Source organism: Pelodiscus sinensis, chromosome 9, assembly GCF_052426305.1.
Source record: "Pelodiscus sinensis isolate ZL-2025 chromosome 9, ASM5242630v1, whole genome shotgun sequence".
NCBI lineage: Eukaryota > Metazoa > Chordata > Testudines > Trionychidae > Pelodiscus > Pelodiscus sinensis.
In genome coordinates, this window is record NC_143060.1 from 15,055,060 (window position 1) to 15,068,849 (window position 13,790).

The window sequence follows — 13,790 nt, forward strand, 5'->3', positions numbered from 1 at the left end:
GAGGAAGATCTATTAGGTAGAGGAACAAAGAAGAGGAGGAATAAATCTGACAGTGAGAGAGAGAGAGAGAGAGAGAGAAATTAAACTGACATAAATCATAGGGGAAGGAAGAATTCCAGGCATTGGAAGTGGCACTTCTCCCTCCTCCTTCCCAGAAAAAAAAAAAAAAAAAAAGAGTCTGAAGACTGCCACGTTAATGTCACCTTGTTTCTCCCTAGTCCTCAACACTTCTATAGGGCAACAGTTTAAGTGACTTTTTGTTCCACTGCAATTCTACCGTCAGCCTCACCCACCATGTTTCTATAACTCCAGCAGACACATTTTCAGTCTCACACACAAGTCTGTTTCCCTCTAGAGGTGGAGAGGATAGGTTATGTTGTAAAGCAAGAACATTCAGCTTTAGGGGCATTTTGGTGAAAGACTAACTCAGATTTGCTACTGAGCTATTAGGGGGAACCATGCCATTTCTATCTATGCATATAATTAACTGGCATAATAGACTTACAATTAACAATATCTTGAAGAGCACATGTCGTTACAGAGTTTCCAGATTGTTTCACATAGGAGATGGTTTCTTCATAATTATGTAGTTCTTCAGATTTAGCACTAGGGAATAATGAGAGAAAGAGGGGGAGACTTTTTAAAAATCTGACAAATGAATGATGTTTGAAAAACTCTTACAGTTTGAGAAATGAATTGTTATTGAGAACTTGTATCCTAATTAAGAGCCCTGTGCTAAATGCACAGTCTCATGCTACATCTATTCTAGAATGTAGACTGTTTAACCATAAAATTATCCAGTTGAAATACACCATGCCCACGTAAAGCCAGAAGTTACTGAGTTTTGTATAAACACAAAAACTCACAAGGGATGTGCAGACCCTATCAATGTATCCTCCAAATACACACAACTTGGGTCCACCATGCTACCTGAGTACAGAACAAAAGGCAGCAGCCATGACTTCACTAATAAATTAACACGACTTTGCAAGGAGCCCGAGGACACTTTGTATCACCAAAACTTAGGTAGTCAATACACCAAGTCACACTAGTGTTCTCTTGAAATTACGCATGGAAATCCTCAGGGCACTGATGGGGAGAGCTTACGACACTCTAATAGGTTGCTTGTGCACAGAGACCATAGCCTGTCATGCCGCTCAACAGTGCCTCCTTATTTTCTTATACTTCCCCATTGATCTGTCTGTATCACTCTGTTGTATTTTGACATACTTAGGTTGTAGTCTCTTTGGGGCAGGAGCTATCTTTTTGTTCTATATTTGTACAGCACCAGCACAACAGGATCTTGGGGCCCTTCAGGCCTAGGAGACTACAAACCTTACTATATATTTTAGAAATGTGCATCTGTCTCTGTCCATGAACACCTCCTAAATGGTAAGATCTAGGCTCACCAAATGTGTATACAGCTTCCTCTTACCATAGCTTTAAGCAAGGTCAGGATTAAGGATGTGAATGGGAAACCAGTTAACTAGTTACCAAGCGATGCTTGCCGGGTAACATTTAACTGGTGCCTGGGACAGCTTCTGCCTGCAGCCTGCCACAGGCAGGAGGGCTGGGCCAGGGACCTGGATCAGGTGGCTGACAGTAGCAGCAGCCCCAGGACCCCACTTAATATGTTAAACATTAAATATTAGGTTAACCTAACATTAAACTGGGATTTTACATCCCAAGTCAGGTTTTGGTTGTGCTAGGATAATGGGATGTTCCTGGTATTCAATTGTTTGTCATAAAATGGTAAAGGGAGGGGTCTGGTAGGAAGCTGTTATACTGCAGAATGGCCACGGGGTCTGGGAAGGAGCCGGAAATGGGCCTCAGGACAGCCAAAACAACTCCTTTGGGCCAGCAGGGGGCAGGGATGAGAAAGAGACAGCTATCTACTACAATATACTGCAGTGGTCCCCAACCTTTTGGGGCTGCCAAGCACCTGGGGGCAGAGGTGCACATGCGCCGCACGCCCAGGGGCAGCACCTCACATGTGCCACGTGCCCGAGCGGGGGCTGCGCATGCACCACACGCCCGGGGCGCAAGAATGGCTCGGGCCAGCCCTGGTCACTAGGTGTGCACACATAAATGCCCCGGCGGGCACCATGGCACCCGCGGACACCGCATTGGGGACCACTAATATACTGTATATAAAAATCAGAGTCTGTCTGTTTGTCCCCCAGCTACCAAGCTGTCCTTTCCCAGCTTCTAATACGTAACCACAAGAACAGCAGAGACTTTTGCATTTTAGAGTCCAGACTGCTTTTTTCAAGTGCAGTTACTGACAGTTCTCTACAGGGTGGGGCCCAGCCAGGTGCAGAAGTTTCAGCTTCCTCACCACTACTGAAATTGAATAGAAGCACTGAACCATAGACATTTTTACTTGGGATGGGGGAAGGGAGAGCAGAAACCACACACAGCTTGAAGTCCAGTTCTAGCAGACTCTGAACCAGTTTAAGTGGGAGAGGCTTTGTGGAGAGCACACAGTAAATAGACAAGGTTTCAATTTCTGCACATTAATGCAATTTTTTAGTGAGGTTTTGCACTTGGCATTAAAAAAAAAAAAAAGAGACAATTGGATAGGTATAGGAGCGTGCACATTGGAGGATGAAATAGTGATGGACAAACACCATAAAAAGTTTTACTGAAAGCCAACTGACAAGGTATTTTAACAGAGAGTCTCATCAGCCTCAACAGAAAACCATTTCTGGAACCTTTAGGCTGTCACTCTGCTGCCATTAAATGTAGTAGGAACGTTGAGTGTGTTTTAAGCAGAAAAAAAGTCAGATGGTAAAAGAAACTAGCAAAAATAAAATACTGAAGTTAGCGCTAGAGACACAACTATTAAAAAACTAGCCTTTTCTTTTGTGAAACAAGACTCCCTACCACCCATATTTATTTATTAGTGGATCTACCAGAAATTAAGCAAAACTTGCATATGGGAGTGACACAATGCCTTGTTGTTCAGTCACTTTATGCATTCATTGCAAATTGTGCTATACAGCATGAGGAGGGGAGAGCAACACCCACCAGCTCGCACCCCATGTGCCAACCCACCATGTCCCACTCTGGTCCAGAGCACTATCCAATCCCACACACTGGTGGCTGGTGCTCTTGTGCACTCCTTCTGGCCTCTGCCCAGGTTCTAATGCCCTGTCCTGTCTCCCATGTTACCTTGAGAGCTGGTTCACATGCTCCTGTGTTTGCCCCAGGTTTCTCCATAGGACTCTGTGGTGGCCAAAAGGCAGGACCAGATTCTTACCTGCTCCCTGGTGGCCAGCCTGATCCCATGTATTCCAACAGCTGCTCCATCCCTTCCTCCAGGTCCCACTCTTGCCCCCACCTCCCTTCCTGTCGGCATGCACATGGGGTGGGACATAGTCACATCCTCCTCTTGCCTCCATGAGATGCTGTGGAAGCAGAAACTGCTCAACCCCCAAATATTTACATTTCAAGGGCTCTAGCCATCCTGTGCTTCTTCCCCCCTCCCGCTCCCCATGCACCAACATCATGCAGGATTTCAGCTGATGGCCCAATGAATGTTTCCCACAGGAAAATTCACTGTGGTAGACAGGGCTGTGTTAGACCCTGTGATCAATGTGGAGTGGACAAATGCAAGCAGCCCTGTAACCACTGCACCTTCCACATCCCTACGTGATCAGTTTGGGGTCTGAGATCTTTTGTGAGACTTGGTCTATGGACAGGCATAATTTGGTTGTGCAAAGTGTCCATAGTCTCATTCCAAACGCTATGAGAATGTCAGTCATTAAAGGAAGCATAGCTATTGCCTTCTGTTCTAGACCCAACTTATGGGGTGGGAATGGAACATGGGTAGATTTCTACCCTTCCCCCCCCCATGATTTCTATCTACATAAACCCCAAGAATTTGATCTTATGTGGCCAGATTGAATTGCAACTCAAGTTGGATCATTTCACAGTTTAATATTTAACAACCTACTATCACTCCTATTCAGAGTCCAAGGTATCTAATCATTGCTGCAATATATTTGAACAATTATTTCAAAACAAGAATTATATTGCTAATAAACAGTGGGTCACGTGAAGAATAAAGTCTCTTCCTGCTTGGTGATATGAGGAAACTTGGTTAATTTATAAACTGCTTACATCAATGACATTTGGAATGTGTGTGGTATTTATTGTAACAGATTGAAAATTACAATTACACCCTATTCATTTCCCCCTCTCTGTTATTTAAAGTATATGAATTTTCAGTTGAACCATTATATTCCTTTTTGTGTGTATTCATCCATGAATATTCATGAGAAAAAGGGTGCGTGTCCACAGAAACATTCTTGCCCAAAGCGATACATGTATGGTGTTTGCTTTTCACAGATAGTACAGGCAAGGCGTGAACCAGTTCCAGTTTTCAAGTAATGCAGCCAAATTACCACAGGACTTTTTTGTTTGTGATGTAATTGGTCAGTTAAAAGCAAACAGCCAAATGGTGAACCACCAATTGCTGTAGGTATATTGGCATAAGATTTTTGAACAGTTGCAAATAAATAGACATATCAAAATGTGCCCTTGCCCCATGGTTTTAACATGTATTTCCCCAGGTTTTTAAAATAAGCAAACAGGAAAAAGTAATTCCATCATATGGAAACATGAACATCCAAATCCATGTGGACCATCAGCAAGGCTGGAACCTTTAGGTCTGCTACACAGACTGTCGCCATTTGAACTAAAATGTCTAATGGAGAGTAGTAGTAGGTCATCATCCTCTGTGAGGGTGAGTAACTAGCAGACATAAGAGACACTGATAGCTGGTTTCAGAGATTTCCTGACAGACATGTTGAAACTTAGGCATCTTGGGGAGCAAAAAGGGGCACATTCTCTTACAGAACCCAAAATGGAATCCATTTACCTACCCCAAGATACATTCCTTCTACCCAGCCCTCTTAACTCTTCACCAAAGTCCCTCAGTACAGCCAGTTCCAGTATTCTCTCTGGGAGGCTCTAAAGGCCTTGGTACCAACCTTTTGAAGCAGTGATTAATCTTGAAAGCATCAACTGAGGCAAACCTGACTTTCTACTGCTGACACTCAGGGGATCATCAGTGTGGCTATTCCAACTGCCAAATTAAGGCCATTAATGCGGATACTTAGCTTTAAGCATACAAGTAGTCCAAAGTACCTAGGAATCAATGTACTGCTACAGGTTCAAAGGGGTACCTATGAGGTGGCCAGTTGAGAACTCTAGCTACACAGATCCCATTCCAAAAATCACAAATATTAGCAAATGCAAAGCAGGGAGAGGGAGCAAAATTTCACATACCTTAGGTCTGCTGCATAAACAGAACAAAAGATCAAAATCATTTTCCGCTGACAGATAAGGATAACAGTAAATCTCCAGCACCTGCAGATTATGCCAGGTCTTTGTTTCAGCAACAATTCTCAAAGCATTTCACTTCTGAAACTTCAAGCTAGAGAATGTGGGAAGCGAGGAGGTGGTTGGGAGGGGATACCCACATACACGTGGGTGGTAAACAATCTGCTTTGAAACCAGATGACAGCTTGTCAGAAAGCGTGTCATGTAGTGTTTACTGCAGACAAAACAAAAGAGTACTAGCAAGAACCAGCTACACACACAAGCGCGCACAAAGGGAAGTTTAGCCTTTGTGAAGTTCAGAGAGAGCAGAGGACAGGAAATGAGTGCAAGGCCCCCTGCTGCAAGCATTTTTTTTTTAAGCGTGCTTTTCTTTGCAAGGTCAATTCACAAGCCACCTGTGACCCTTGCTTTCCGAGTTGAAATATCTCCAGTTATTACTGCATGACATTCTAAAGACTTAGGAATTACAACATTTTCCTTCCTTTGTTGTTGTAAAGTTTACAGCTTTCGTGTAGGCTTTAAGACGTTATTGTATGCGTGTACCAGGTCTACACCTAGAACTGAGAGGGTAAGTTGGTTGCTAGCCATTCGTATCTTAGACTCAGTAAATAGGCCGCCAATGAGAGGGTCAGATGGGAGAAGGGGGAGTAGGGACACACCTACTTCTACAAGGAACACCAAACTCAGTTCACACTGGCAAGAAGTAACACCAACCCAGAGACCTGGCCAGGCTCCTGTCAAACAAATAATCTAGCAAGAACAAACTCCTATTATTAATACCTTCTGCTACCTAGGCTGTCTCAAACAGGAATTATACCAGTCAGATACGTAATTTAGTTAATCCACACAATGCAATAAATGCTTTCTTCTGGAGGATTTTTTCTAGAACATTTAAATGCAAGAATTGTGCATAATGGAATTATAAAAGTAGCATTTCATTGCTTACAAGTGTGTCCCATCATCAGAACTAAGAATATACATGTTTCTTAGGCCACAAAGTTAAATTGACATACTTACTTTTCAGGAGTCATGTAGTCATCATCTACAGCAGCTAAAAATTAAAAAAACAAAAGACAAAACAGCATTTGGCAAACGGCAAACAAAATATAGTTGCTGTGACACTGGAACAAGACAGTGGGTTGAGTAGCACAGTAATCAGAGTGACAGCTATATTAAAAATCATATGGCAAAGAGGGATATTGACAGACAGATATCCAGGTGTAAACAATTTTTTAAGTTGTCTGTATGTCCTTTTTTATATGCAATTATTCCCTCTAGTAATTAGGAAACAGATGTAACAACAGGGAAACTTGTTGGCTCCCTGGGCAAAGTGGGGGAGGCTGAGCTATGCACACCCTGAAGGGACAAGACCTTGAGAGGAAGGAAGGGGCCCTCCAACGGTGATTTAAAGGGCAAGGGACTCCAGCCACCACTGCTGCCATCACCTTTTGAATCTCCGGGCCCTGCAGCAATTGCCCTCTTTGCCTCTCCTGTTGGCAGGCCTGGGGAATAAAGGGGTATTCAATCATCATAAATATCAATAGCTGGGTTTGAGGTGACAAGGAGAACCACATGGGGAATTTCCTGCAAAGTGCAAAGGTTGTGGACATCTTGAGGCATCCAAACAAAATGTGAGCAGTGCTAGGGAGAAGAAAGTGGTCATGGTAGATGTAGATACCAATGACATAGGGAAAGGTAGGAGGGAGGATCTGAGGGACAAATTTAAGCTACTAGGACTTCAATCTCTTTCCAGGGCTCCCATGGTAACATTCTCTGAAATGCTTCCAGTTTCACACACAAGGCCAGTTAGACAGGCAGAACTGCAGAATCTCAATGAGTGAATGAGAAAAAATAGTGTTTGGATGAGTGATTTAGGTTTATGAAGAACCCAGGAACCTTTTGGGGAAAGCTAAAAAAGAATTTAAAAAGGGAAGGGAGAGACAAAAAGTATTCTTTAAAAATTCAATGTCAAATCCTAGTGAGGAAAATAGAAAGGAGCGGAAACTCTGGCAAGTCAAGTATAATATGACAGGCCAAAATATAATCTGAAGAGACACTAGATAAAACTAGCAGCAACTATGTGAGGCAGGTTTCCAGATCCTGATGCACTTAAAACAACAACAACAAAACCCCACATCAATAGTGCTGAAGTTCTTAAGAAGCACTCATGGAGGACAAAGCCATTGTGGAAATGTTAAAAGAATTCATTGCAGACACTGTGGGTGATAGCTTTACAGCAAATCTGAAAAATTGTACCAGAGTTGTCAGTCAAGGAGGTTTAGGAACCAGTTGATAAATTAAAAGGCAAGACCAGATCTCCCAAGAGTTCTGAGGAAACTCAAATATAAAGTTGCACAACAAGCCATTGTGGTATGTAACTAATTACTTAACTCTAGGGTTGCCAGATGGTTTCAACAAAAATACCTGACACACTTGACATTACATTACAATCAAAGCCGGCTCAAGCTATGGGCTGACCAGGCTACTGCCTGGGGCGCCCCATTGTAGGGGGCACCACGTGGGGCTGCCAGACCAGGCTGGGGTGGGGCCACACATGCGCCAGGGGGCGGGGCTGCGCTCCCAGGGCCCGGGGCACACAAATGGCTCGGGCCGACCCTAATCACAATCTATATTACATCTTATTTAGAAAATACCAGACATGTATATTTTCTCATTTATATTTTCTCAATTTGTTTCCTCGAACAGAAAGCTCAAATACTAGACTGTCCAGTTCAAAACCGGACACCTGGCAACCGTATTTAAATCAGACCTTGTACTAGGTGACTGGCAGATAGTGGTGACACTGATTTTTAAAAGAGGCTCCCAGAGGCGATCCAGGCAATTACAGTCCAGAAAGCCTAACTTCCCACCCTTCATTTTCTGTCTTTTAGCCTGTTACTGATCCACTGAGGACTTGCCCTCTTACCTGGAGAGCCTTCAATGAGCCCAAGTACAAGGTCTCTTTTAGAAAGTCTTTGATACTGTCTCCACTGGATCATCCTTATCCACATGCAATTTGTGGGGAACATCAAGTAATAGATTGGTGAGGCAAGATTTCCCATTAGAAAAAACATGTTGACTCTTCCAACACATTCTGTTCCTTTCTGTGTCTCAGTTCTATTTTTTACATAATTTCAACTGGTTTGCACAAATAAACAGTTCTCACTGTAGAGAGAGGGTTCCACAAGGCTCTGTACTGAGACCAGTGCTGTTAAACATTCATAAATCTGAAAAGAGGAGGGGGCAGAGAGGTGGCAAAAATCTTCAAACAATACAAAAAAGTTACTCAAGCTAGAGAAGTCCAAAACATACAAAATGGAGGATGAAATTTAGTGTTGGTAAGCATAATGCATATTGGAAAAAAATAATCCTAACTATACAAAGCATTGGGATCTGAATTAGCTGTTGCCACTCAAGGAAGGGAGACCATGGAGTCATCAACGATTATTTTCTGGAAGACATCCATTCTGTGTGCAGCAGCCATTAAAAAAAAAAGCTAGCAATGTTAAGAGCCATGAGGAAAGGAATACATAAAATAGAAAATATCATAAGGTTACTATATAAATCCATGATACACCCACATCTTTAATACTGCATGTCTTTCTAGTTTGCCCCATCTCAAAAGAGACAGATTAGAACAGGAAATGTACAGAAAAGGATATAAAAAAGGATGAAGGTCACAGAACAGTTTCTATTTGAGGACAGATTTAAAAGGCTGGGAACCTTCAGCTTGGTAAAGAGATGAGTAAGGGGAAATGAAGACAGAGGTTTATACAATCAGGAATGGGAGGGATAAAATAGCCATGGGGAAGTTGTCATTTACCCCTTCATATAAACACAAGAACTATGAGTTACTCAATGAAATTAATAAGCAGTAGGTTAAAAACAAAGAAATACTTCTTCTTGATAGGTACAGTCAACCTGTAGACCTTTTTACCAGGAGATACTCTCTGGATTAAAAAATAATTAGACATTTTCATAGAGGCTAAGCCCATCAATGGGCAATAGCCCATGCCCTGAGCATCACTAAACCTGACTGCTAGAAGTGGATGGCAGGAGATGGATCTTTCAGAAAAGTGAAATAGGTCTCTCTGAAATAGGTCAAGGGCTCAGTGGACCATTGGTCTGACCCAATATGGCCATTCTCCTTTTGTGTATATAAATAATAGAACAGCAAAGGGAGATGGCCAAGAAAGGGAGTCTACAGTTTTAAAAGAAAGCTTTCAACAACTAACAATTGGTGATCATTTAAATAGAAAATGCGAGAGCTAGAATGCTCATGGAAACTTTATTAACTGAGTCCCAGAACAAATCTTTCTGCAGAAAGCGCTCTCTCTCTCTCCTCTGAGAAAGTGTACCAAAAATAGCAGTGTCGTGCATGCTAGCCACACCAAGTACACAGAAACACAGGATCCAAGGGTGTTTGTACTCAAGATAGCTAGCTAGCTCACCCCACAAGAAATTTTAGCATGCCACCGCTAATGAGAAGCAGACACGCTCCCGTGATGGATGGATAGCTATAGTGGCATGATTGCCAAAGGCAAACATGACTTGAGAAATTTTAATTATTATCCACAGAATACCACACATGCAGATCCAAGGAGTTAAGTTTATCCCAACCAATGCAAAAGTTCAGTTTTTCCAATGTTTGAGGGTTTAAAGCTTTACTTCTTAATTTAACATTTAAAAGGGGAGATTGGAGCACCAACATCTATTGATTGCATTGTGCATGTCCACAGCTGTAGACTCAGAAGTTTTGGGAACTTGACATTGAAACACTCAAGAGAGCGAAAGATCAACTAACATTTCGAGCAACAATAATCTGTAAAACAATACCTGGAAACTACAGCTGGTAGGAAAATAGCCTCTGTCCATGGGACATTTCAGTATATCAAAATTTTATTTTGATTCTAATCTGAATAAAGTCAAATATTTTCACAGAACAGAAATCCCGAAGAGCTTCAATTTTAAAAAAACAGATGTAAAATGTGTAATATGTCAAAATAAAATGTTGATCCCCCTCCCCCTACTTTCCATCAAAATCACCCTGTTCCCACAAAACATTTCAATATAGGGTAAATCTGCGCTCATGGTGGCATATAGAATACAGGTGCCACATATTCAGATAGCATAGATGTACCTACTACTCTGCTACTTAATGCATGTCTTAGGTGAGTAGAAAGCCCTTCATGCCTAAATCTAGGGTATATACACCATATAACTCTTTGTATGCCCAAGCAGAGCCTCCCCCCCTCCACACACACACACACACACACACGCACGCACACACTCTACTTTTAAAGCAGTATAGTATCCCACTGCCATTCCAGCAGTGGTGTTTTTCCCCCCCTGTGGTGAAAAGCTCTGGCAGTGAGGACAGGTTTTTGCAACAGAGAAGCGGGTGGGGCGTGGGGACGGAGAAGGCTCCCAAAGCTTCCCCTGGATCCTTTCTGGGAAAAAACAAAAAACTACAAACAGACAAAAACCATGAGGGACCCGTCCTTCTGTCCTTGCTGCCCTTTGCCCCAAGCCTTTTATTACCCTGTTTCTCTCACACCAGCCAGTGTGAATGCAAACAGTCTTCTAATGCAGCTTGCAGCTCATGGTGGCATGTAGCATAAACAAGGTCTCAGTTGAAACCATTTTCTGATGGGAAAACCATAAAATAAAATTTCAACCAGCTTTGCTAGAACTAAGACAAAAAAAAGCCTCTTACCAGTTTCATTCCTTCTGCCAACATGTAAAGCGGACTGCCGGAAGGCAGAGAGGTTGACTTTTGGGGGCCTTAGCGGTTTCTTCGGAGGAGAACCAAGAGATTGAACTGAAGGGAGTGGTTTAATTTTTGGAAGCTTTCTGTTCTTGATCTCAAGTTGCTTTTCTGGGCCAGAAGGATGGAGAAAAGACTCTGGTGCTGTTTGTAACAAGAGCCACAAGGATAATCAGTTATAATTATTCTCTCTCATTTCAAGTAAAAATTCATGCAGGACAGTGTTTACATTAACTGACATTCTTACCAACTTTTTGGCCACAGTTTAAAATTTGCCTAGTCTCATTTTCTACATTGACACATACTCAGCAAGGGGGAGAGGGGAAGGGGAACTAGTTCTTCAATGATACTACAGAATGAGTAGACATAAGTTGAAATAAGAAAGCAGAAGGCTCTTTGTTTCTTCATATTCTTATACAATTGGCCACATCTGAGAGAAATCTTTATCTGGATTTACTGTAAAATTATATTGAATTTTCTCTGCCAGTAACATTTAATTTTCTAGACTTCAGCAGTGTAACTTTTGAACATGCAGTTCCAGTAAGATAGCTTTCCAGAGTAAACCATGATTTACTCTTTTCAACATTTTGGTACTAAATCTGAAGCTGATAAAATTAATTTGCTGCTCCATGTCTCCCTGGGAGTATGTTGTTAGAAGGAATACCCAAAGGAGAGAAAGCATTCTTAGTTTGGACCTGAATGTCCCAAAGTTGGAGAATTTATGGATCTGAGGATTCAAAATGGCACCATTTTTAACTCAAGAGTTACCTTTATATAAAAAGCAAATCCCTGGATTTTTTGCAGAGCATATGAAATGTGAATACCAGGACACAAGAAACCAGTCTGCCCTGCGTTCAGTGGTAAGAATAGGCAAATTGATTCAAATGAAACACATGGATCTTCCTTAACTTTGTTTCCAGAACTTGAACACACATACAAACCCTCCTGCCCCACTCCAGGTTTTAAAGGACCTAGTTAGCCAGTTACTCATTATCCTTTCTTTTCCTACCTAAAATCTGTTTTATGCCCCCTTCAATACCAGTTCTGGATAGGGAATGGATCAAGGGTGCTGGAACAATTTTTATAGTGTGGGTGCTGAGAACCATTGAACTCAAGGATAAACCCTGGATAGAATGGAAACCATTTCGAGTTAGGTATCAAAGCACCACTAGGTTTAACAAAAAAGGGGGTGGGGGTTCTCTCTGGAAGCCTGCTCAGTACTGTAGTGTTTAGGTACCCATCTAAACAGATCTCTCTCTTATGGGTCCACATTAATGTTCTGATGGCTAATCCTCAAAACTGGTAGAGTGAAAACCACAGCTGGAATCTGCCATAGAAATACCATCTAACAATTCTGAGATGATGGTTTTACCTTTCAGATACTGCGAGATCTCACTTGGCTTGTGGGGATCATAAGCAAGCTGAGAGAATCCAGTCACCTTCGTGTTTTGCTCAGTTCTTTTGTAGCCTCTGGATGGAAGGAGAGATGATGCATTCTGAGAAAGTACAGGAGTTCTGCTGGGTGAAGAGTTCTTTGGAGTAGAGAAATCCAGGACGTGCTCCTTCCCTGCACTTCTAATTTTGCTGTTCTCAGCTGTGATGGTAGAGTTCAAAGCCCGTAAGGGAGTAGAATGATTCCCATTCATACCCTGTGGTATTATAAACCCTGCACATTTTCTGTCATCCTGAGTTGAAGCACTTTCCCAGATCTGCAGAGTATGACGAAAGGAGTTTTTTATCAATGCTTCCTCTGAATTTGTATTAACACCTGCCTGCTGATAAATGCAAGAAAGTGGACGGGGTTTCTGTGAATCATCTCTAGGAGCTGCATCTTCACAGACGGCTCTCTCCAAGACTTTCTTCTTTGGCTCTTCATTCTTTCCTGCTACATACAAGTTTCCAAGCTTGACTCTAGGAAATAGCAAAGGTTTGGACTGCATGAGCTCTGAGCTATGCACAGCTAAACAAACTCTCTCCTCCTTGTGTTCTGATATCGGTATTTTCCCGTGGTTTAGGATTCTAGGACTGGACACACCCTGTGTGTCGATGCTGGGTAGGTGTAAACTTTCCACAGGAGGCTTCTTGGCTGGCTGTGGCACCATCTTTGAAAAGCAGGAATCATTTTGAAATTTTGCTCTGAGCGCTCTGAAGTCACCTATTCCTTCCTAAAGGAGGGGGAAGCCACAAAAAGTTTATTGGCATTCTCCAAAAAGGCAAAAACAACAAATGGCCCTGCAAATAGTTCATTTGGAAGAAAGTAGAATTTAATAGCATGTTTAAAAACATTATATGAATTGCCAGAGGGTGCAGATAATATACCTATCATCCAAAACTAAGCACAATAGAAGAGCATTATTAAGTCTTGTGTGTCTTAATTTAGGCAAGCAACTTCAGCATAAAACACATTCTCCCACCTTATGCCTACCTCAAAAGGAGCAAACAACATGTCTTGCAGGTACAGAGACAAAGCGGGTGATATACAGTAGTACCTTCTTTAAACTAATTTCTGTTGGGCCACATCTAGACTGCAAGCCTCTTTCGAAAATATCTTTCGAAAAAGGCTCTTTCAAAAAAGAGCGTCTAGTCTAGACAACAAGAAGATTTTTCAAAAAAGCGGCCTGCTTTTTCAAGAGCGTCTAGTCGCTCTCTTTCGAAAAAGCCCTGTTTTCATGCA

At 42.1% G+C, this 13,790-nt stretch overlaps 1 protein-coding gene across 4 annotated transcripts in view; it reads right to left on the reverse strand.

Moving 5' to 3' along the window:
- Positions 1–13,790, reverse strand: part of FYB2 (FYN binding protein 2) — a 53,557-nt gene that overhangs the window by 19,928 nt on the left and 19,839 nt on the right. For 3 of the 4 annotated variants that reach the window (XM_075936055.2, XM_075936054.2, XM_014578784.4), the window contains 4 exons: positions 12,489–13,281; positions 11,066–11,260; positions 6,367–6,400; positions 506–606 (listed from right to left, as the gene is read on the reverse strand). In XM_075936055.2, the coding sequence (XP_075792170.2) occupies positions 506–606; positions 6,367–6,400; positions 11,066–11,260; positions 12,489–13,281 (1,123 nt within the window). Of the gene's footprint in view, positions 1–505; positions 607–5,295; positions 5,697–6,366; positions 6,401–11,065; positions 11,261–12,488; positions 13,282–13,790 lie in introns of those variants that run through there. The other variant, XM_089780440.1, reaches the window with a different exon arrangement.